A 25,819-nucleotide genomic window follows, 5' to 3' on the forward strand; every position below is an offset into this window, starting at 1 on the left:
TTTCCAGCTTAAATGACACTTTTGCTCCCACTGTTCTCTCCCATTCATTTTTTCCAGACAGAAGACTAAGAGCATTTTGGGGGGGTGTTAATTCATTCAGAAATAACAATAATCAGAACTGCATGACATACGGGGTTGTATATGAGAATTATAATGTAGACTGCTTCCTATTCGATTCTATATTAAGTTTAATCATCCATCTATTTATTCTCTCTAAACTTATTAATGGAGTGTCTACTGCTTGCCAAAGACTGTGAGATGAGAGACCAGGTTCCCTCCAAGGTGACCCTTGCATTCTATTGGTGAAAGACTAATAATAAATAGATTTAGAAATGTGTGGTTCCCAGGAATGACTCTGTACCATGACCCGAAATACCAGTGAGCAGCAAAACTGAACCACTTTTCTCAAAGACATTAAAGAAGGCCTATTGGAGAGTGTCCCAGGTATCATAAGGAGGTAAGTACTTACTGAAAGAGGCAGACCAGTTGTGATTAATGCAGGTTCTGGCAACATGTACTGAGAACGGGCTCCATCTCTGCTCTGGGCTGGATACTGGGATGGAGGCTGCACTGGATACTGTGATATCTGGGAGTGTCTCATCCAACCCAATGCACTAGCATTTTATCCTCTTCTCCTCCTCCTCTTCTTTCCATTTTCTCCTTCCTGGCTTACTCTCCACCAGATGAATCAGAATCTTAAATTAGAACATTCAATGAGAAATGTCACTATGCAGCAGACTCCCAAGGCTGGTTTCTCAGCAGCAACTTGACACCATGGACAGCTTTCTTATAATCACTTCTGAGCACAGGGATTTTTCTGGAAAATCAGAGAGAGGACTATGAAATGTAGAGGAACAAAACCAATGTCTAAATTCAATAAAGCCCCAAATTAAGAGGACACCATAAATGATTGTACTTTGCAACCCAATGCAATAATTCTGAAGTCAACTTCAAGAAGAGTTAGGTTTTCCTAGTTTTTAGAATATTTTCAAGATATGATAAACAGAACAATGTGTTATTGGACAGTACAGTGCATAGTTGACATCAGAATTAGACCTATAGAAGTTTTCTATAGGACATTGGTGGAATCTCGAAGTAGTGGGTAATATAAAGATTACTTTAAAAAATAACAAATGCTAAAGAGGACATGAAGAAAAGAAAACTCATACTGTAGGAACATAAATTAGTACAGCCATTATGGAAAACAGCATGTTGATTCTTTAGAAAACTAAAAATAAAACCACCATATGATCCAGCAACCCAACTACTAGGTATAGAGCCAAAGGAGAGGGACTCATTATACCAAAAAAAATACTTGAACTTCCATGTCTATTGGAGGACAATTGATAATAGCTAAAACATGGAACCTACCTGGATGCCCTCTAGTGGATGAATGGATAAAGAAAATTATATACATACACACACACAATGAACCATTATTCAGCCATAAAAATCCTGTCATTTTCATTAACATGGATGGAACTAGAGATGATCATGTTAAGTAAAATAAGCCAGACACTGAAAGAGAAATGCCACAAGTTCTCAGTCATTTGTGGAAACTAATGAATCAGTCTCAAAAAGAACAAAAAGGGATAGTGGTACCAGAGACTGGGAAGGAAAGGAGACAGGGGGATGCGGAGAAATTCAAGTAGGGGTAACAAAACATAGAGAGGAAGAATTAGTTCTGGTTCTTCTTTAGCAGAGTAGGTAACTGTAGGTTAAAACAATCTGGTATGTTCCAAGCACAGAAAAATTAATGGTTGAAGAGATGGTGTAGTACAACTGCTTCAATCTGAGGCAGGTTCAGGCAGCCTAAGAAGGTACGCGGAGCAGAAGGGCAATCTGACATGCTTTTATTTGATGGGTGGGTGGGAATCCATGAAGTGGAAAGTCCCATTTAGTTTATATACAGGATTAAAATGAAGCTAGCAGCTTGCCAAGTATGATATCAAGAGCTAAATAAGAAAACACGTGCACCCTTGTTCCAGAATTTAATAAGACATCTTAACCATTGCTTCCTGGACATCAGGGTGAGGGAGCCTGACTCACGCCATTTTCCCTATAGATGGAAATGCTTATTACCTTGATTATCACACATTCTGTATATTTACTGAATTACCACATGTACCGATACAGATACAAAAAAAAAAACTATGTCTCAATATAACATAAATAAAATGGTTGTATAATTAAAATGAGTATCTGATGTGTGCGTGTCAAGGCTTTAATTGCAAACAATGCAGCTGTAAAAATGTTAGAAGAAAGGATTGGTGATTAAAAAAAATAATAAAGCAGCAAAGCCAAAGAATGACAGAAACCCGGAAACAACCAGTGAGGCTGATACTACAGATATATTTTTAAGGGACACAAAATACTAAAAGCTTGCAGATCCACTCATAGGGATCAGTGCCCCGAGTGGATTTGGGCTATCTTCTTTGAATCCAAGGAGGTCGGAGCAGCTGCATTCAGTTGTGCTGGCCACTGCAGGGATTAGGTTAAAGCTCTTCAGTGCTAAGGGCTAAGTTTCTGGGGCCCATGTGCATATCGTTTTGTAAAGTTACCTGGCAGGTAAATCCGGGGATGCTTAATAGGCGAGACAAGGTGGGGCAGGTAAGCGGGGAGAGCCATCCCCTCTCCCATCCACTAGACTCAGCACCTGGGAGTCCTCCAGGTGCAGCTCGTGTGGAGGCTTCGTGTGGAGGCGGTTCCGGAAGAGGCCAGCGCCGCAGGGTTGAAATTGAAGCTGAGCGAGCGACCAAGGGCCGGCGGCTGCCCTGCTGCGTGGGTCATCTCCCTGGGAGGCCAGGCAGGTCCTCCCATTTCCCGTCACCGCCGGCCATTTTTCTGACCGCTGCCCGGAACAGGGCTGACCCTGGACAGGCTGGGAGCCAAGTGTGCACCTCTCCTGGAGAGGAGCTTTGCGCCCCCCAATCGACCCAGATCAGAGGTGCTCAGAAGCTGCAGGTTCAGGCAAGGAAACCTGGGCAGGTTTGCATAGCGAACAGGCGGACCTCTTCCGACCCAGGTGAGTCTCAGGGTGAGGGCCAAAGGGCCAGGGGAGAGGATGCCTGGGTGCAGGGCCAACTGGGGGTGCAGCAGCTCAAGTGTATGTGTTGGGTACAGAGGATGTTGTGCTATGCCAGTGTGTGATAAGTGGGAAGAACCGGTACTGACTTGTACCAACAAAAGCACAGTGACAGGCACCATCTTGGGAATCTGTATGAGAAAAAGAATCCTGTCCATTGGGATTGAACCCAGTGGCACTTGACCACTGAACCACATTCCTAGTGGTTTTTTTTTTTTTTTTTTTTTTTGAGACAGGGTATCGCTCAATTGCTTAGGGCCTCACTAAATTGCTGAGACTGGCTTTGAACTTGAGATTCTCCAGCCTCAGCCTCCCGAGTCACCAGGATTACAAACTGGGCCACCATGCCAGGTGTGATTCTTCAATTTCCAGCAGTGTTTTAGCAGGTTCTCTGTCACTTCTCTGCCAACTCGGGAGCAATCCGTCTCATTGGTGTGATTGGAAAACGTGTGTAGTTAGTTACCCCATGCCTCATTTTTTTTTTTTTACCTAATTAATTGCTTTTGTTTCTTTGTTTTAGATTACCAGGAGACTTTCCAATGATATCTGTTACAATCATGTTCTTTCAGGGCTTTTCTCCTTCAGGGTCATCGCCCTCAGGACCACAATGCCTGGCAGGGGCAGGGGCAGGGGCACAATGCCTGGCAGGGCCAGGAACACAATGCCTGGCAGAGCCAGGAGGAGGGCCGATCAGCCTATCCCCCAACGTGAGGCACCTGGAGCTGCTGCAGTGAGTGCTGTAAAGTTAATTGTTTCTTTTATGCAAGAGATCCCTGCTGGAGGTGAAAAGAATTTAAAAGCCTAGGTTCTACCACTCTAGTCCAGTATAGAGTTCTTTCCTGTTAAGTGAGAACTGATAGATTTCTAAGGAAAGTCAGATTTCTTGGCTGAGGGGAAGCAGAGCTCTCACCTACATCCTCTCTGCTGTTTCCCTGCCTGGTTTTTACCACATGCAAATGGATTTTTCCTTTCAACCCAGAGGGATCACAAAGGTTTCTAAAGTTCTTGACTTGAGCCCAGGATACCTCTTTGGAAATGAGTTGGAAACAAGCATCTTCATTAAAGTCCTCAACCACCTGAACCAGATAGAATTTGCAGTCTTGTTTAACACTTGATATCCCTGCTATGTGGAGATGTTCTGTGTTCTTTTAGTGCGTATCAACTTTGCTCTGGTAAAGGAGAACCCTACCCCTATTGATGGTGACCTCTAGTGGGACTGGGTACTGCTTGGCATTGGCAGGACACATCTGAACCTGCCCATTCTGTATTATTCCTCTCCTCTTCTGCTGCCCTCAAGCCTCACCATCTCCTCTCTAGTCCTAATTTCAAGTCTTTGACATTGACTCCCAGGTCATTGAGACAGAGCATTGACCTCAATGTCAATGACCTCCTAACTTTGTCTCCTCAACCAGGAGCATCAAAACCCCTGGTCTCAGCCCCTTCTCTGAGGCCCTAGGCACTAGCTCTGCTTTCATTGGGGATCCTTCAGCAGTCCTTGATCCCAGGAATCCCTCCAGCAACTCCCCTGTCAGCTACTCAAGGCAGCTGGGTATTGCTCATCTAAAGCATTTGCATACAAATGAGATTCCTCCTGTTCAGCAGGTAATCTCCCCAACAGTCCCACCTTCACCACCCACTTCCTGCTGCAGAACTGTCTCCATTCTGACCCCCAGTTCTTCTCTTTTCTCTCTCTCCTCCTGCTGGGCTCTCCTCAGGGCTCTACTGAGACTGCTCTTAGGCTCCATGGTGCCCTCTGCCTCCCCGAATCCGCAGATTGTTTCTGTCCTGCCTGAACGTGCCCTCCTTGATGAACTCCCTCTAGCCACCATACACATCATTGTTTTCCTCCTCCAACCCTGCCACCCCTGCTAAACTGTTCTTGGCCGGCTTCTCCTCCTTGCTCCCAAGACATGCCCTGGGTCCTCTTCTCTCTCCCATTTAGACTCACTCCCTTGCGATATTAGCCAGTGTCATGGCTTGAAATGTCTGGTATGTGGACAGTCCTCATATCTAGATCTCCAGCCAGAACCTCTCCTGCACTGCCCCACAATCCTCACAGATGTTCATGGACACTCCACCCTCCCAATTTCCCCTACCAAACATGTCAGAACCCCCCCCCAATTCTGTTTTGCTCTGCATTTTTTTCATTTTCATAATAACTGCAAGGTGCAACAGAAGTTATTTTTTCAAAATTTACTTTTTACTGGAATGTAAGCTTTTCCAAGGGAGAGGCTTTCTTTGGGTCCCGAGCATATATCATCTGGATGATGATTGAACACACAGGGCAACACTACTTTTTATTTCTATCTCCTGAAATCCTGCAGGCCCCTCAGGCTGCTGCGTGGCAGCGTGGACCCTACCCACCACGAGAGGAGGTCCAAGCAGCTGCACCTGGGCAGCCAAGAGGTGCAGAAGGAGGGGTCCAGGTTCCAGGTGAGATGAGGGAAGGAGAGTGTGTGAGGGGCAGGGGAGGATTGTCGGGGGAAGGTGCACACACCAACAGAAAGCTCCAATATTCCCATGATGCTTGGCAGGATGGGGAGCATGGGCAGCTTATAAAACGATCTCCCTTCCTGCAGTGAATTATTTGACTGTGTTTTATTTGCCTCACATTTGAAAAGCTAATGAAAAAGAAGCAGAGAACATTATTCATGAGCAATTCAATATTGTTCTCAAGGTTAGATAATATATTTGTACAGATAAACCCTAAGTTAGCCAGGAGTTCTGGGAACATGATTCTTTTGTCTGTTTAAATCGCTGTGTTGAGAAGGTTGAGCAGCTCTTTAACCACTGGGTGTTTTCCTGCCTTCCAGCATCCTTGCAGGTGACAGGTTTTGTCATTATACAGGTGAGCCCTCAGGCTCAGCTGACGTCATTTGCCAAGGGTGTGGCTAATGGGATCTACCCCATTCTCTGCCTCGATTCTTATAGCCAAATAACTTGTGATAGGCTAAACTTATGAACATTAAATAAGAAACAGAAAAATGTTTTAATATACCAATACAAAATCCAGAACCAAGACAGTGAAGTTTGAATACAATCACATTAAAACACACTTGTATCCCCCATCACAGTTCTGCAGTTGTGACTAAATATGTATAAAGTACGTGGTGTGTAGCAAATGCCAATAATTGATAACTGCTGCTTTCTTCCACTGAAAATGAATTTGATTGCTGGATGTGTCAGGAGCTAGTTCTAAATTCTATACATAAAATATAGTGAATAGTCATTCTCCTGTAGAAATACAGACTCTTAATACTGTGTAAGAGGACCATAAACTAAGAATGATAGTTTTCAGAAGTAACATTTCAGCAGTAAAACACTTTGGTCATCCAAACTATGGACTCTTGGCCATGCAAGGAAACAGGATTTACAGATATCTTTCACAATGCACTATTCTCACTTTCATTCAAATCTTGCCTATGTGGAATATTTAAATAAATCATAGAAGGTAATTAAATAGGCTGAGGTCCTTTCCAGTTTTTCTACATAGAAAGGTCAGTTCCTCCATACTAAAAGGGAATTGCTTGAATAGATATCTTTTTTTTTTTTTACCTCATTCATTCATTCATTTGGCACTTTCTGCTGCCCACTAGAGGGCAGCACATAGTGCCAGGAGCTGAGCTATGAAGCTCTGCCACCAGAAATCGGGGTATTTTCCAAATCTTGTGAGGGTGAACAAATCGTGTAACAGGAATAAATCAAGTACCAATAAAAGAGATTATTGGGAAACTTTCTTAGTAAACTTCTTGCAACCTGTTCATGAAATGACGTTTGGATTTTTAGTGGCATCATTTTAAACCTTGATTGTTTTGCTTGATAGTTGGGGTTACATTGTTCTTTTCCCTTTTTGCTGTATAAATTTGCAGCCTTTGCATGTATTCATATGTAGGAGAACCTCAACTGGAAGCTGGACTGCAGGCATTATCTGTGAGGCCTATGAGGCGTGCTGGAGTTTTTCAAGATCTTGTGGTGAATACCAGGCAGAACATGGAGCATGTTAGACACTCAAAAACAGGTGTGTTGGCCTATAACCATTACATTTTATGGAGCTGTTCATTTTAAGCTCTTGATTACCAATAATGTGTGTTTAAGAGATTCTACACAGCTTCACCCCATCACTCTACGTAGACATATTTCACTCGGGCTGCCACTCGCCTTTCATTCAATTTTGCAGAAATGACAATTCATTGTAGAGTTTGGGTAGACTACTTATCTTTCCTTAAAAGCCCATAAAATAGAATGACTCAGTTCTTTGGCGGTCCTGAGCTTTAAGAAATTACAACTGTTATCCGTAGTGGCTTATTTTTCCTTTTGGTAGCTGTAGAGATTTAGTTTGGGGTTTGATTTATATAATATTTTAATCTTAAAGTTAAAACTCTCTATATTTACATCAGTTCTCACCAAATTGACAGGCACTCTGGAGATCAGGTGTGTACAAATGTTTGTTTACTCTTTATCTCCATGATTTACCTAAGTTTGTTTTCGAATATCATAGTGTCCAGACTATTTGGGGTCAAATCAGTCACTTTGTCCCATTTTTGACATGTGCATTATTTTTTTCAGGTTCAGAAGGTAAAGTGGTAAAACTCGTAACAAACCATTTCCGATTGACATGTCCCCAGAAGAATGCATATAAGTACATCGTTGACTTCAAACCAGATGTAGACGATACAAATCTGCGTTCACAGTTACTTTTTCAAAATGAAAGAGTTTTGGGAACAAACCATATATTTGATGGAAACTCTCTATTGTTAACTCGAAGGCTAACAAGTCAGGTTAAGTAATATCTGATGTTTTCTTTTCTTTCTCTTGCATTTACACTTTGCTATCACAAAACTGTTTCTGTACAAGAGCGTGTAAGAGAAGTTCTGAGGATCTCTTGCCCACAGGACTTGTAACTAACCTGCGTGTCGCATTTGATCAATATGAATGATCAATAACGCTTCTGATGTTAGTGCTTAAGGGGAATTTAAATGGAATTGAAGCACAATGTGGCTGGAAAATGCTGATTAAAAAATTAAAATTTTCATTTACTCTCAAACTTTAGCAGAAAAAATATTTGGATAAGGACATATTTTCCTTTTATGCATTTTTATTATCTTTGAACTTCATCATCAATAAATTTTGATATTAGTTAACCAAATAAATTATTTATAGGAGCTTAAGTTAATTCTAAAGCTTGGCTTTTGTGAACCGTGTTTTCTACACACAGGCATCCTAGTGGAGTGTTGGATATCTAAGGGTCATGTTGGCTTGTTATTCAATGAAACTTTTCTTTCAAGAAAGAAGGTCTGGAACATTTTTGTTTCATACTCCTTAGGAGTTGGAATTTGACAGCTATACCCTAAGCCGTAGCATTGTGAAGATCAGACTCCAGCTTTCCAAGGAACTGCCGCCCAACCACCCTGACTGTGTGCGCTATTACAACGTTCTCTTCAGAAGGTGTGTTGGCAAGATTGAGTTTCCATGAGCTGTGCTCATGGTTCACTTAGGCATCAGTGCTGGTGAACAGAGCTGTGTGCTTCTCACACTTTGTGAATTGACAGCCTCCATATATTGAAACGGTGAGAAGTCTTGGGGAAGAAGTGACACTGGGGCAAGCTCTGTGGCTCATCTCCAACACTCATTCTCCCTGCCCACACCCATTTCCGGTGTTTGGTACCTGCCAGAGTATCAGATGCATAATGGGTGTTTTTCTCTGGAGCACCTGCTTGCCCCTTCTTCTGGAGTCACTATGTTGACCAGATGTTCAGAATTACAAACTATGTGTCCCAAGTTTTAAGATATTTAAGTTCAGTTCTGGGAATGAAGGACATTCTACTGAGATTCATATAATTTATCTTTTAAAAAGAGAAAAATTGAAGTTACATGAGCCTTTATATCTTCCCTGGGAGCATTGGCACATGTAGCTCTGGAGGCTGAGGCAGGAGGACTGTGAGTTCAAAGCCAGCCTCAGCTCTTTAGAGAGGCCCTGTCCCTAAATAAAATATTAAAAAGGGCTGGGGATGTGGTTCGGTGGCTAAGCACCCCTGGGTTCAATCCCTGCTATCAAAAATGTATAATATATATAATTCGTGTGTGTGTATAAAACCAATATATATTTTTTGTATTTATATACACATACTTTTGAGATATATATGCATGTGTGAGAATATGAATATATAATCTTCATGTAATTTATTATCGGGTACTTTGTCTTAATTGATAATAGAACCAAAACCATTGGCAGACTGTTTTCCTAATGTATCTTACGTGTGACCAAATGCTTAGTAACATTCACTCTTTTCAATAAATTCTATTGTTTCAACTTCTAGAACTCTGAGGCAGATGAATTTGAAACAAATCGGCCGCCACTATTATGACTACAGGAAGAAATGTGTTATGTTGAACAATAGGTTTGTATAAAGTAGAAAATACAATGTTCTATAGACTTAATATATTGTTTTTAGAAAGTTGCTCTATTTGAACTGGTATGATTTTAAAGTGATATACCCTTTAAATTGTACCACCCACCCACCATGATCAACTAAAGTTCAATGTAGTATAAATTAAAAAGAAAGATTAAATTAACCTTAAAAAAACCAGCATGATGCTCTGCCACTGAGGCTTATTTTAAAATGAACCTTTTTTTTTCTCTTCTCCCTCTCTATCTCCCTAACCTGGGGTCGGGGGGACAGGTTTACTCTTGGTCCCTATCCAGTTATCTGTCCTTGAGTGTATACCCACCACAGGAGTGAAGAAATTCAGACTTGGGGATGGCATCGGAAGAGCTAAGAAATGATTATCTCCCAAAATAACAAGTGAAGTAGGACCAGGAACACCTGGAATTGCCTCTGTCAAAACCCTCTGTTTCCTATGATGGGCAGAATTGGTCTCTGGGACAGGAGCCCCTGTGTTTCTCCTTTGCTAGCAAAGCAATTAAACTTTTGGCTTTATTAGAAAAGGGGGGGGACCTAGTATGAAAAACATAAACCTAAAAGTATTCAGTTATTGTATAAACAATACAGGAAGCCTAAATCAACTAAAAATTGAGTGATAAATGTCTGAAATTTAGTATCAGTTATATATTATATGCATCTCTATTGTTGGGATATGTGTGTCTATAAATTTAAGTTAGAGATGATGCATTAAGCCTGTATGTAGTAATAACAATTAACAAAGAGATGTGCTACTTATAAGTCATCTTTATTTAAAGGTCTTTGGAAAGATCAATTATTGCTAAAATTAAGGGATCAAAACCAGTTGACTTGTACCTATTTTAGACCCAGAGCTCAGGCCTTGAACACTTTGCTTCCTGCGCAGAGGCTGACCATCATACTCTCATGCAGTTTCTTGTGCCTGCAGGTTGGAAGTCTTGCCTGGTTATATTACTTCCATTCTTCCATATGAAAACAGCCTTACTCTGTGTGCCGACCTGAGCCATAAACTACTCCGATTGGAAACTGCTTATGATTTAATAACGAGACTAAAGGAGAAAAATGAATTTGCCAAAATCGAAGAAGAATTAGTTGGGTCAGTTGTTTTTACAAGGTAAGTCTACTTTTTAAACAAATTTATATAATCATCAATTTGATTACTCCCTTCACCCCACACACAAGATGTTGCTGTACTTCTTGAATCACTGAAGGTAGACATTTAGGACTAGAAATAGCATGAAGATCATAAGAACCATCTGCTGTCTTCCCATCTGGTTACAGCCTGGGAGAGAGTCTCTAGGCTCTTGTTGTCCCTCAGTCCCTGACGCCCATTCAATGGGTCTGCTTGCCCAGAGCAGCATGTTTTTTTCTGCATTTCTTTCCTTTTATTTTTTTGGGTGAATGATAAGCTATTTTAAAAATTAGCTCTTACATATAATCCATTGGCTACATTTTATTGGAAGGAAGTTTTTATCTTAATTTTCCTTCTACACGGAAGTATTAACTTGATAAGACAGTGGAAAGCAATCTTAAAAAGAAAGCTAGAGAACTCGAATTTCCCAACTGCAGCCTTATTAAAAAGTGACAACAATTGAGACAGGGTGATACTGGCACAAATATAGACCCGCAGACCACTGTTTCAGAGCTGACTCCAGAAGCTGGCCCTCGCCCTTGAAGTTTCTTATTTTTGCAGGGATGTCAAGTTAATTCAACAAGAGGGAAAAGCCTTCTCAGTTATATGCTGGGGTGACTGGATATCCACCTGACCCCTCACACAATGCACAAAGTTCACCCAAATTTAATTCAAGAACTAACTCAAAATAGACCATGTGTACACGTATGTAAGAGCTAGTAGGAGTAAATTTTGAGTTTGGATTAGGCAAACTCTTGGACAGGGCATCAAGAGCACAGAGATAAAGAACACTATAGGTAGATGGGACTTCAAGTTAACAAATTTTATTCTAAGTACATTGTCAAAAACATGAAAGGACAACTGACAGACAAGGAGAAAATACATGCAAGTCACATGTATTAGAAGTAGTAGTATCTAGAATATGTAAAGGACTCAACCCAACAAGGAAGCCCACCAATTTTTTTTAAAAATGGACACATCATCGGAGTAGACCTTTCTACGGAGGCCTTTCTCCAAAGCAGATATTCTGGCCAGGGAGCACATGAGAAAATGCTCAACATCATCAGCCAGTGAGACTCAAAATAAGGTACTACTTCACTTCCATGATGGTGGTTAATGTGAAAGCGGATATCAACAACTTGGTAAGGATCTGGGAAATGTAGAACCCACTGTCTACATTGAGGTAGAAATGTAAAATAATATAATTTCTTTGTAAAATGTCATTTGAGGAAATGTCAGACTAAAGATGGCATACCACATGACCCAGAAACCCCACTCCTAGTTATAAACCTAAGGGAACTGAAAACTTTTATCTGCCAAAATTCATACTTGCATGTTCATAACATAATTCATAATAACCCAACTATAAACAAACAACCCTAAGGTTCCTCAACTGGTGTATGAATAAACAAAATGTTTATCCATCCAACTGAAAATGTGTGTATTTGTGCATATACATATGTATTGTGTGAGTGTGTGTATGTATGTATATATACTATAAAGATTTTGGAACGCAGGGCCTCACCCATGCTAGGCGACTGAGCTACAGTCCCAGCCCTTTGTTTTCTTTTGTGACGGGGTCTTGATAAGTTTCCCAGGCTGGCCTGGAACCTGCCATCCTCCTGACTCAGCCTTTCTAGTAACTGGGAATATAGGCACAGGCCACTGCTTCTGATTCCAGTAGAATATTATTTGGAAATTTAAAAAAAACAATTACCAACACTTTATACAGCCTAAATGAACCTTGAAAACATTAAGCTAAGTGAAAGCCAGGAAAGACTACATGCTGTACAGAGGCAGGAAGTTGATTTTTGGCTGCCTTAGGGCTGGGAGACTAGGGTGGAAATGAATGGTTGCTTATGGTTATGATGCTCTTTCTGGGGAGGTAGAAATATACTAAGATTGTTGATTGTACGACTCTGCAGATACGATGAAAACCATTGGCCCACTCACTTAAATGGGTGAGTTGTACAGTATGTGAATCAAATCTTGTTAGTACTGATATATCCTACAATTACTTGGAGGATTAAAAATACTTTCGTGTGCAATGACTAAGTCAGGAATACCCTCTTATGTTGTGGTTCCACCACAGATACAACAACAGAACCTACAGGGTGGATGCTATCGATTGGTATCAGACTCCCGGAGATACATTTCCAAAATCAGATGGTGGCCAAATCACCTATGTGCAATACTACAAAGAGGTAGGAAATCTTATTTTAAAAATTTTGAATCTTAAAATTTTTCAAACTTAGTAGAATCAACTTCTCAGAAGTCTTACTTGGGAACCTTAGATATACAGTATTAACATAGTCCCCTTTGGGGACTAGGGCTGCCTTATCTATTATCCATGTGTTCAAGTGCCTGTGTAGGGGGCAAAGTGACATCATTAGACAGCTCTAGCAGGGCCACTCTGTCAGCCTTAGAAGTGGCTAGAGTAGTTTTCAACATGTAGATGGACTATTGGATAAAAATAAAATATGGTCAGTCTTCACATAGAAAAATGTACTTGTCTAGAAGTCTCAACTCTGTAGTACTTGGTGCAAAAAGAATAAAAATGATCAATTACAGTTGATGTGATGTCTCAGTGATGTGCTAAGGCACATCATGGGTTCCACAATCTCAAATGTGAGTGTTCACAAAGAAATAAGTAAACTTAGTAAACCAGGGAGCACCAGTTGATACAATCGACTTTCTAGTTTTGGCAGATGAAGAATGATCATTTAAAAAATGCCAGATACTTGTAGCAACTAGAAACAAGTTGCAGATGGATGATAAAGAAAATCTTATTTGTATATAAGAACCCAAAATGTAGCCTCGTGGAGCCATTGATAATGACTGCACTCTGGTGGGTGTCCAAGGGAACGATAGTACCCTGGAGTGTATGCCACCCTCAGCCTTGTGTCTTCCATCCAGAAAGCAGTTAGTGCCTCAATTGCCTCTTGGCTGTGCATGCTAGGACAGTGGAGCCTCCTGATCTTGAGGAACTTGGGTTCTCACAGCAGGCAGGCAAGAAACAACTATTCTGATCCTCTTACATATATGGGTCCTCTCTCATGGATACGTAGATTGAGTGGTCATGGAAGCTCCTGAGAAGCTGAAATGTGCATGTCATAAGGGAGTGAGCTGTGTGCAGATCAGGGAGAAGAAAAGGAAGGGGACAGTGAAAGCCCCCTTTTCACGGTGTTTCCCTATCTCAGCGCTGGTATGTTCTCTGGAGAATTAAGATGATTCACAAAGGGAGCTGTGTGAACAGGGCTGGGGCTGCACCCTTATTGGAGGGTGAGGTATGGGACGCCTTGTACAGAATTTTGAGCCCTGGGAAAACTTGAAGATTACTGTGATCAAATGGTAATATGTAGATGGATCAAGTGATCTGGGGTTGGTTGGTTTGGTTGGTTTTTGGTTGGTTTTTTTGTTTGTTTGTTTGTTTTGGGGGGGGGGCTTTTGGTATTTTGTTTGTGGTCCTGGGATTGAACCTGGGTCCTTGAGCATGCTAAGCAAGCACTCTACCACTGAGCCCCATCCCCAGCTCAAGTGATCTGTTTTTAAATACTATTTCATCTATATATACAGAGAGAGCACAGGCAGCGTCTAGGTAAAAATGGAGGCAAGGAATCCAGCGAGGAGTTTATTAAAGGGACTCATGTAAATGATGGTGTCCTGGCTTGGAGAGGTGAATAGGAGTGGGCAGGACTTGTGGATGGTGTGGATCTTATGGGTGCCAGAAAAAGGAGACAAAAATGGGTGGATGATGGCATCCTCTGGGATGGGGGAGCCTGAAAGAAGCTGGCTTGGGTGGGCTGGAGGTATGAGAGGCTCTGATGGAGTAGCAAACTGCAAAATCAATAAACTACATACCATGAGAAAGTTCTAGGACAGGGACACAGGTAAATCCCAGGTGCATTTTTAACTACAGGCCTCTTTAAGGAAAAGACATCTATATCTTCTGTATCGATGTCTTAAGCTAGCCTCCTAGTTTCAATTCTTAAGAATACTCGAAAAAAACTGAATTTGAGGTTGTCTTCTTCGGAGTGTGGGAACTTTCTTGAAATTCCCAGGTGCTTGAGAAACACCTGATGCCAGAATCCATGTGACAGATTGTCATCTGCCAGGACCTTGCTGATAAGTGATGTGGAAGGCTCTAGCAGGATTGCTATTTTTTTTTTTCGGGAATTGCAGCATCAGTGTAAGAAGTTGTGACATCTTGTTTTTAAAATGTCTTTTCCTCCTGGAAACAGGAACTATGAGCTTAGGGGAGAAGACTGAGAAATGTTAGATGTAGAAATTTTTAAAAGGGGTCAGGATTTGCCCTTCCCCATTAGTGTGAGTCTTCTTAAAAGTTCTTGGTGTTAAGATTTTTCAAGGCAAGGTTAGTGATCACTATATACTCCTTTAAGTAGCCCTAAGCAGAGACTGGCGAAAAACACTTTCATTGAAAGGGGTTGCCAAGCTTCCAAAAAACTACGGGTTTCTTGAAATTTCAGCAAATATTTTTTCACCCAATCTTGATGATAGTTTCAGGTAATGATCAGTACACCAATCCCACTTGGCTCACCAAATTTCGTTCTTCTAGGTTGATGCATTCGTTTGCAGTAACAGTTTGAATTTTTAGGTTTCACTGTTTTCTCCTACATGGATACATGTAGTTGGAACTCTAAATCAAATAAGGTTTGTGCAAGTTTCTCAAAACTTGACACAGTAGTTTCAAGTTCTATCTCTGTTTTGTTTCCTCTTGATGTAGCCCTAAGCAGAGAATGGCGAAAAACACTTTCATTGAAAGGGGTTGCCAAGCTTTCAAAAAACTACGAATTTCCTAAAATCTCGGCAAATATTTTTTCACCCAATCTTGATGACTGTCTCTCGGCCATCACTGTGTATAAGGGTAGAGAAGAGAACAGTGACCTCAATGTAATGCTTTGTGGGAGCCCGACTCTCTCTCTGCCATGTCTGCTTATAGGAACCATATAGACGTGATCCCTGGGACATCAACATTAAGAAAACTTAAAAAGTCCTTTTCATGCATTCTTAACAGCTAATGGAAAAGTAATCACCGGCACACCTCCAGGAATCCATGTGACCAAAAACATGTGCTTTTGTATCTCTTTGTCAGGTTTTCTGTGTGTGTGTTTTTTTTTCCTGATAGTCACACCTGTCTTCCTTGCTTCTCTTGAGCAGAAATACAATGAATATATCACTGACTTCGAACAGCCACTCTTGGTCAGCCAAGGAAGATGGAAAAAGGGCCGGAGGCTCATGCCACGTTCTCCTATACGTCTGGTCCCTCAGCTGTGCTACCTGACAGGTAATGCTGACTGATGGAGTCTCCGTAGAAGACAACCCAAGTCTTTAAAAGTCAGATTTATCTGGTGCCATGGTGTGCACCTATAATCCCAGCAGCACAGGCCAAGGCAGGAGGATGACAAATCTGAGGCTAGTTGAAGCAACTTAGTGAAACCCTCCCTAAAAATAAAAAGGGTAGGGATGTAGCTCAGTGGTAGAGCAGTTGCCCAGTTCAGTCTCTGAATTTTTAATACCAGAGAAAAAGTCACTGATTGAATGATGTAGAAAGTCTTTTTTCAGAAGCCTATGACCCAGAATCGCAACCCCTAAGTTGGTCAGGTGTGGTTCCCACTACCTCCACTACCTAGGTCTTCTCTAATATAAATTTATTCTTGCTTGTGTAACTGTATTTTAATCCTTTTTTTAAAGGTCTAACAGGTACCATACAGAGAGGATCTTTAACAATGAGAGAGTTGTCTGCAAAAATGAGACCAAATCCCACGAACAGGTCAAGAGTATTGAAGGAGTTCAGGAACTCTCTACAAGTGTAAGTGCAAATTCTCCAACTGTGCTTGTGCTTGAGTGTCGTGTGCACTGAGTTTGAGCTCTGTGTGTATATCCCTTGACATCCCAGATTGTTCTATTAAAAAATGATTATTGCAGAAAAAAATGCTATTCTTTGGGGGAGAGGGGGAGCAATTCCAGTTTTTCTGATTGGGCAATGTTGGAGGACCAAGATACAGGAATAATGAAAGAGGCTCTAAATTGCCTATAGACATGTGAGTCCAGTAGCAAGATGATTTCAGATTTCATCTGCAATATTGTTAAGATCCAGCTGCTTGCCCCTTGCTTGACCAATTAAGTTGACACCTAAGGAGTTGAGGCAAGGCAAATGACTTTATTCAAGAAGTGGCTCAGTGAGAAGAAAGGGGGAATTCTCTGCCCAAAGCCCTTCCTCTTAGGAAGCTGATCCCGGGGGGCTTATGTTAGTGATTGACGGATGTTCCCAGACAGTCGGGCATCCTGCAGCAGGAAGGCTGGATAATGGATATCCAAATCGTGATGTTTTCCAGTTTCTAAAATCTCAACAACTCCCACCATGAACAGAAACGCCTCCACTGCTGAATTTCAATATTTCAACCCTGAGAACAGGCAGTAATGGATTCAAGGAAAATAGTCCTGATTTGCATATATCTAATTGCCATTGCTTATTTTCCTTGATCTGATCACAATGGGAATATTTATATTTTCAGAGACCAGAATGCACAAAGAGAACTTGGTCGCTGGAGTTTTGTGCTTGACCCAGACTTTTTGTCTATCTCAGGAAGAACTTTGAAAGAAGAAAGAATCTTCCAATATAAAGATTCAGTAAGATGAATTGTCAGGATTTTCATGTCATGGTGGAGTCAAATAGAGTAATACACAAAGGAACCAACTCAGTCATGTTTATAGCTACGCCTGTTGCTCTTTTCAGTACACCTATTCTTTCAGTCAGATGACAGGCAAACACTGCATAAGGATATGTGTAAAGCACTTGGCTATAGTGACCTCTCTCATCTCTTTATCTAAATCTGTGGACATTTGCTCCTGGCAATTGGAAGACTGATCTTCCAAGTATATTCTTAAGGACCAGATACATAGAATGGAAATGATGCAGAGGAACCTGTAATAAAGAAAAAGACTGAAGTTTTAACAGTATTAGAGCAAAGAAGGATTAATGAATCCGGCAGCACTGGGAACCAGAAGAGGTTCAGAGTTTCATGGCAGCAGTGTGGGCAGTGAGCTGCCGCAGGCTGATGTAGAAGTACAATGAAAACAATATATTTGACTAGTCGAAAGACCCTACATAGATGTTGGTTGGCAGTTTCTGGTTGGTAAAGTTCCTAGTTTTATTTTACTTTTTACATTAGGTCTCCACGTACCTCTGAGGAAACTGAAATCCTGGAATCATCTTAGTCTAATGAACTCTCAACTAAAACTTCATAACACCCAAGATAGAATCCAAGTTTTGCTAATCTATATCTTAAATATGTAATCCACACATTATTTAAGCTAAGAATTGAGAGATTTCAATAGAAATTTCACAGATATACAATGGAAATGTCCTTGGATAATGTTGATGTCGATAAAAAGTAATTTTTGTCTTATCATTCTTTTCTAGTTTGAGGCTATTCCAGTAGCAGACTGGTTAAAAGGATCACAAAGTACATCCTTACTTAGAGCGGTGTCACTAAAACATTGGGTAATACTTCATACTCAGAACTGTGTTTCTGAGGCCAAGATCTTAGAGGAGAATCTAAGCTCGGTCACCCCTGCCATGGGCATTACATTAGAAAAAGCAAAAATGTAAGTAGAGTGGCAATTTCCAATTTAGAAATCGGTTGTTAACAATCTGAAAGTAGAGTCTCTGAAATATCAACTGGGAGGAATCATTTTCTTTATCAAAACTCTGAAACCCTATAAGTAAATGTTAATTTCTTATAGTCAACAAACACTAGAACAGACTTTTGTGACATGCTTTGTGGCTGTTAGGATACATGTTGAGGAAGGCATGGGAATGAGCAACTTGGTGTGAATGGATGGAGAATACTTTTTAAATTTGTTTACTTATACATGACAGGAGAATGTATTTTGGCAGAATATACATACATAGAGTTGAACTTATTCTATTTAGGATCCTACTCTTGTGGTTGTACATGAGGTGAAGTTACACTGGTCATGTATACAAATACAAGGTTAGCAAAGTGAGGACTGATTAAATTGTACTGTCTTCCCCCACCCACCCCTTTGTTTGTTTGCCTTTGTCTAATCCAATGGGTTATTGTTATTCCCCTCCCCAGCCTCCTTTGTTTGGGTTAGCATCCACAAAGCAGAGAGAACATTCAGCTTTTGGTTTGGGGGATTGGCTTATTTCACTTAGCATGATAGTCTCCAGTTCTGGATGGGGACTGTTAAGAACTAGGTCCCACTGGATGCAGTGGCACAGCATGTCATCCTTGTGGTCAGGAAGCTGGGGCAGGAGACTCACAAGTTCAAAGCAGCCTCAGAAACTTAGTGAGCCTCTGAGCAACTTGGCAAGACCCTGTCTCTAAATAAAATATAAAAAGGGCTGGACCTGTGGCTCAGGGGTTTAGTGCCCCTGGGTTCAATCCCCAGTACAAAAAGAACAACAAGGGGCTGGGGTTGTGGCTCATTGTTAGTGCTTGTCTTGCATGTATGGGGCACTGGGTTTGATCCTCGGCACCACATAAAAATATATAGATGAAATAAAGATATTGTATCCATCTACAACTTAAAAAGAAATTTTTGAAAGAACCAAGGTCCCAATCATGTTTCTAAAAATTGAACTTATTTTTAAATGATTCAATCTTTTTATAGCAATTTTGGGTTCACAGAAAAATGAAGAATGTATGGAGACTTCCCATGTACTCCCTACCTCCTCCATTATCAATATCTCCCACTAAAGCAGTGCATTTAAAATAATTGATGAAACTATATTAATAAACCTATATTAATCCATTACAATTGCTTAATCTATAGTTTACATTGTACAAATCAAGAATGAAATTCATTCTGTGGATTTGGACAAATGTATGTGACATATATCCACCATTATAATACCAAGCAGAGTAGTCTCAACTAATTTTTTTTCATATGTCCATAGTTTTCACTTTTCCAGAATTTCATACAGTTGAAGCATATAGTATGTAGGTTTTTCAGATTAGCTTTTTTCAGTTAATAATGTACATAAAGTTCTTTTTATGGCTTGATAGCTCATGTCTTTTTAGTGCTAAATGTTATTATGTTGTCTAGATGTACCAGTTTTTTTTCATTCCCCTACTGAAGGACATCTTGTTTTCTTCCAAGGTTTGACAATTAAGCATAAAGCTGCTCTAAATATTTATGTGCCAGCTTTTGTGTGGACACAAGTGTTTAACAACTTTGGATAGATACCAGGAAACACAATTACTGGATCATATCATAAAAAAGTGTTAGTTTTTAACAAACCACCAACTGTTTTCCAAAGTGTCTGTACCTTTTGCATTCCCCTTGTCAATGATCAGAGTTCCTGCTGCTCCAGTTTCTCACCAGCATTTGGTGTTACAGGTGTTCTGGGATCAGGTGATTCTAGGGTGACATTGACTCTAAGTTGTTTATATTTGCATTTTCTCAATAGCATAATACGGAGCATCTTTTCACATGCTTATTTGTTAGATCTTTCCATATTTATCTTCCTTGGTGAGGTCTTATGTTTGGCTCATTTTAAAATCAGCTTGTTATTGGTGAATTGTGAGAGTGCTTGGTATATTTGAGATAACAGCTCTTTGTTAGATGTCTTTTGCAAATACTTTGTTTTAGTCTGTGGCTTGTCTTCTCATCTGTTTGACAGTTTCCTTCACAAGGCACAAGTTTTTAATTTTAATGAAGTCTTACTAATCTATTTCTTTTTTTCATGAATTTTGCCCTTGATATTGTATCAACTTGTTGTCATAACCAAGGTCATGGAAATTTTATCCTATAAAACTTTAGGAGTTTTTAATTTTGAAGTTGTACATTTAGGTCTGTGATCCGTTTTTGCATTAGTTTTGGGAAGGGTATAAGGTCTGTGTCTAGACTGATTTTTCTTTCTGGCACATGGATGTCTATTTGTTCCAGGATCATCTGTTGAAAAGATTCCTTATTGTGTTGGTTTTTTCCCTCTGTCTGATTATTGACCTAAGTCTATTTCTGGCTATATAATTTCCATTGACCAATTTGTCTATACCATCCCCAAAACCACATACTGCCTTCATTACTGTAGGTTTCTATTAAGTCTTGATGTTGGATAGGTCATTCCTCCACCTTTGTTCTTTTTCGATATTGTATTGGTTAGCTCTGATGCTCCAATTTAAAAAAAAAAATTTGCTTCTCATAAGTTTTAAAAATTAGTTTGCCAATATTCACAAAATTATTCACTGATTTTTGATTAGCATTGCATCGACTCTAAGTTGAGTCTATCTATGAACATGGAATACTGCTCCATTTTATTTGTTTATTTATTTATTTATTGGAATTTTAGTTTCCCTTACGTAGGTTTTAGGCATATTTTGTCAGATTTATACCTAAGTATTTCATTGTGAGGTGCGAATATTGTTTTTTCATTTCAAATTCTACTTTTGTTGCTGGTATTTTTTTTAAAAAAGCATTTAGCTCTTATATATTAAGCCTTGTATCCTGAAACCTTACTGTAACCTCTTATTCATTTCGGGATTTTGTTGATTCAGATTTTCTTCAGATATCATCTACAAAAAGAGGTTTATTGCTTTGACTTTCTTCTATAATCACATTAGTGAGAAACTTTGAGTAAAATGTTAAAGGAGTTTTATGTGTGGGGACACATCTGATTTTTAAAAGTTTTTTTTTAATCACTCCTTTTAGTTATGAAAAATTGTGCTCAATTTCTGATCTGAGAGTTTTGTCTGTTTGCTGTCTCTCTTGTGCTTTTGCATTTTGGTGTGCCTAATTTTTCCTTGATAGCTGGATATGATGCTTTGGGTCAGTGTGTGCTATAAATGGTCATGTGGTAGTAAGTTAAAGGGAAACTAGACTCCTATAATGAGGTGTCACTCTGTGGTGAGGTTGAGCCTGTGGATTGTGAATTTCACAGGTGCTTAAGTTCTTCTCTCCTTGGTCAGGCAGGACCAGATGGCTAGAGTGTGCTAGAGTTGCTATTTCACTTATCTCGTGCAGATTAGCTGATACTTCCCCAAAAGATCAGGCTCTGGTAACTGGTTTTCCCTGCAGGCCAGCCTTGCTGGGAAGAAGAGTTTTCTAAAATATTTCAGAAGGATTCTTCTTCCCCTCCTCTTTTGGAATCACCAGGGGATTTTTCTAATATTTTAGAGAACCTGTTGATCTCCTAGAAGTGAGTCTTCCAAATTATGGGGTCCTCCCTGGGCCTGAGTACACGTGTAGTTTTTTAATTTTCCCCAGGTGTCCACACTGAGCATCCACCAATTTCAATAAATTGTCAATGACAATTTAGGTCTCTGCTTTGCCTTGGGCCTGTTTGCTCTGAGCCTCTCCGGCAAGCTCTGATTCTTGGGATCACTTGTGTTTTGTCCTTGGGGGCAGCCATTTGCCCTGTGTCCTCACCTCTCTTAGGGATCCTAGAATGATTTTTTTTCAGTCTATTTGGCTTTTTACTTCTGATGACCAAATGGTGACATCCCAGCTCATTACAAAGGAAACCAGACCTACAAATTAGTTTGAAAAACAACTAAAATGGAAATCTTGACATTTTTATCATGGCTTATTTTTATTCATTGCATGAAATATTTGTTGTGTTTCACTATTCATTTCCACTGGAGGATTGATGATATGTTTATTTTCTAGGAGAGAAGTACCTGGTAACACTATCTCTAGTTATATAGACATTTTAAAGACGCTTATCAAAGATGGCCCAGAAATGGTAAGTGTCTAGTTGGTGTGTGTTCTTTAGTTCTAAATCTGCATTTACATGTACTTTAAAATTTAGAAGGCTGCCCATGTTCCCCTAAACTAACCAACAAATGCCAATGTATCTCTAGAGTGTAGCTGAATGTGCACTATCAGGGCTTAGCTATTCCTTTTGCTAATGTTCTCAGGCTTTTTTTTAATAGTCTTATACTTGGACATTTACATTTTTCCAGTTTTCAATTATTTTGTTAAAATATTTATTTTTTAGTTGTAGTTGGACACAATATCTTCATTTTATTTTTATGGAGTGCTGAGGATCGAACCCAGGGCCTTGCACGTGCTAGGCAAGCGCTCTACCGCTAAGCCACAATCCTAGCCCCTTCTCAGGCTTTTGAATTTGGAATTATTTTATAAAGTGATATGACATATAAATTTAATGTAAATGGGTTATAAAAATCATCATGATTTTCATCTCCAGTTATGATCTAAGTAAATGTTTGTTTAGTATAGTATTTCTTCTAGCTCGAGTCCTTCCTCTTGTTCAATGATTCTTCCATCCATTGTTTTAGACCAAGTTGTCATTACCTGGTGTCTGAGTTACTACAGAAATATCCCATCTTTCTTTCTTCCTTGAATTCTTTTCCTTAATTCATCTTGCATCCCCCTCCTTCCCTCAGGATGATCTTTCACCAGGGAGGCTTTCTTAATCATGAGGCCAGTATGTTTTTCTTCCTTTTATATGAAGCCTAGACTTTCTTTTTTTAATTGCTATAGGGAATCTTGGGAGGCAAACACCTTTTCTGAGCCAATATCCATTTTCAAATGAAATGTCTTAGCTCTTCAGAAAAAGGGGTAAATCAATAAATTATATATATTGGATACCACATGTTTTAAAGTATGTCTCCATTGTGGAATGGTTAATTCTAGCTAATTAACATGCATTACCTAATAGTTGTGTCCATGGTGAGAACACTTAGTATCTACTCTCATGACATTTTTTTCAAGAATATTATATACACCATTAACTATAGTCAACGTGCTGCCTGCTAGATTTCTGGAACTCATTCCCTCTACCTAACTATAATTATGTGTTATTTGACCAACACCCCTACAGGCTCCTCATTCTTGGTAACCAACCCCACCTGTGGTAAACACTGTCCTACTTTCCACTTCTGAGATCAACATTTTTTAGATTACACACACAAGTGAAGTTTATATGATGCTTTTTGTTTCTGTACCTGGCTTATGTCATTTACTATCCTCCAGGTTCATCCGTGGTATCACAAATGACTAGATTTCTCTTTATAGTGAGTAGCATTCACTATGTGTCTATATACTACTTTCTTTGACCATTCATTTCTTGGACATGTTAGTTGATGCCATATCTTGGCTATTGTGAATAGGGCTGAGTAGACATAGGAGCACAGATACTTCTTTCATGAACTTGTTTCCTTTACATATATACCCAGCATGGGATCATTGGATCAGAGGGAAGTTCTGCTTTTAGTTTTCATGGAACTTCCCCTCTGTCTCCAATGATAGACTGTACTAGTTGACATTCCCACTGGCAGAGTGCAAGGGTGCCCTACTCCACACCTTTGATCACAGTCATCCTCAATGGAGTGAGGTGATGCCTCATATGACTTTGATCTGCATTTCCCTGATGATTAGTCATGTTGAACACATACCACGTACACCTGTGAAACATGCATAAATACATACACAAAATCTTATGCCTGCATTTTAGGATTTTAGTTGTAAGAAAAATATTTGTCTAATCCACTGACTAATCCATTTGTCTAATCTCTCTCAATTTGGATTTGCTCACTTCCTCATAATTAGATTCAAGTCATGTATTCTTGCAAAATACCATAGATGTGGTAGTGGGTTTTTCTCAACCCATGATATCAGGAAGCACAGGATGTTGATTTAAATGAACTGGGACAAGTAGAGTACCTAGTAAGTACCCGATCTATAAAGATCATCCTGCAAATGGTGACTTTCCTGATCCTGGTATCCTTCTGTGGACATTTTCAACCCATCCTTGTTAACTTCACCCTAAATTCTTGGAAATCAAGTCAATGGAACAAAGGATTTTTCAAGCTTAAGCATTGGATGCACACTTCCCAGTTTGCCAATTCTGCAGCCTTTTCCTTGTGATGTGATTCTACACTCTCTACTTCCTTAGACTTAGTCAGTTAGTAGACTCTAGTTTATCAGTGTTCTGCCTTGAAATGGCTTTCATTTCTCTTATCATTACTGTCTTAAATTAAGAGTTTCATGTCTGCTTGCTTTTAAGGTGGTTTGCATATTGCCTGATGATAGGAAAAACAGGTATGATGAAATAAAAAAATACTTGTGTGTTAAATCTCCAATTCCAAGCCAGTGTGTGGTGGCACATACCCTGACTAAAGCCCGGACATTAAAAACCATGGCCACAAAGATTGCCCAGCAGATGAATTGCAAGATGGGAGGAGCCCTCTGGAAGGTGGAGACAGGAGTATGTAGGATTTTATTACCTTCTCTTTTATTTGTGAATAGTGAAATTTAAGAGTCTGTTTTTTAATCTAACCATTAAACTTTGTTCATATTCTGTTCTAAATTTACTTTTTTTTATTAAAAAAAAAAGTTGAAAAAGACAATGTTCGTCGGTATTGATTGTTTCCACGATATTGTAAGTCGTCGGAAGTCAATTGCAGGATTTGTGGCAAGCACCGATGAGGAATTAACCAAGTGAGTAAGCTTTGGTAGACATTTGATTGGTAGCTGTCTGTGCACCCAACCGAAGAGGTGACCTGACTCATATTTATTGGGAGTTCAGACGAGTAGTTCTTAGCCATGAGCTGTCCCAGTTTTCTGGCAAAATTATGCTCCCAAAATATTCTGCATGAATGGTTGAGTTTGTGGGGGGATTTTTTGTTTGTTTTTCATCTAATAGAGCAAAAAGTAGCAGATGACAATACCTGCTTATATTTAGTTCTTTGGGTGAGACTCTGAAATCGTGAGATAGAAATTAAAATCTCAGCCGAGCCACATTCTCCTCTTCAGGCTCTCGTGGGTGTGGCAGAAGCCATTTCCTAGTGGTGGTAGCACAGAGGTCCCGATGCTTTGCTGGCTGTCAGTTGCAGGCCAGTCTAGCCTCTTAGAGGTTGTGCACATTCCTTTCCACATGCCCCGCCCCCATCTTCCAACCAGAGGCCTGGAGGTATAGAATCTTGGCTTCAGGCCTTTCTATGTAATGTACCCACAAAAGGAGATGTATATCTGTATTTCCACAACTCCCCTTTTCTTCTGGAGCCATGTTTCCCCCCATCCTTAGAGTAGAAAACACACCACACCTTAAAATGAGTTTGTAGCCCTTGTGTATTACATGATATGTGGCCCTCAGATTACCCCTGCCCCCATGATTGATGTTTGTGGCCCGCTAGAGGATGATGTCAGTGTTCTTTAGAGAAAATCCAC

General features: G+C 40.0%; 1 protein-coding gene across 1 annotated transcript in view; it reads left to right on the top strand.

Annotated features, from left to right (window-relative positions):
- Nucleotides 1-2,580: 2,580 nt before the first annotated feature.
- Nucleotides 2,581-25,819, top strand: part of LOC144368227 (piwi-like protein 3) — a 28,485-nt gene continuing 5,246 nt past the window's right edge. Inside the window, 16 exon segments of the mRNA XM_078026943.1 lie at nt 2,581-3,025; nt 3,671-3,815; nt 4,498-4,687; nt 5,410-5,518; nt 6,978-7,103; nt 7,652-7,863; nt 8,409-8,530; nt 9,403-9,464; nt 10,393-10,618; nt 12,729-12,840; nt 15,815-15,941; nt 17,244-17,287; nt 18,081-18,265; nt 22,295-22,370; nt 24,657-24,857; nt 24,987-25,090. Of these exon segments, the coding sequence (XP_077883069.1) occupies nt 2,581-3,025; nt 3,671-3,815; nt 4,498-4,687; nt 5,410-5,518; nt 6,978-7,103; nt 7,652-7,863; nt 8,409-8,530; nt 9,403-9,464; nt 10,393-10,618; nt 12,729-12,840; nt 15,815-15,941; nt 17,244-17,287; nt 18,081-18,265; nt 22,295-22,370; nt 24,657-24,857; nt 24,987-25,090 (2,486 nt within the window).

The sequence above is a fragment of the Ictidomys tridecemlineatus genome, chromosome 2 (assembly GCF_052094955.1).
Source record: "Ictidomys tridecemlineatus isolate mIctTri1 chromosome 2, mIctTri1.hap1, whole genome shotgun sequence".
Taxonomy (NCBI): Eukaryota; Metazoa; Chordata; class Mammalia; order Rodentia; family Sciuridae; genus Ictidomys; species Ictidomys tridecemlineatus.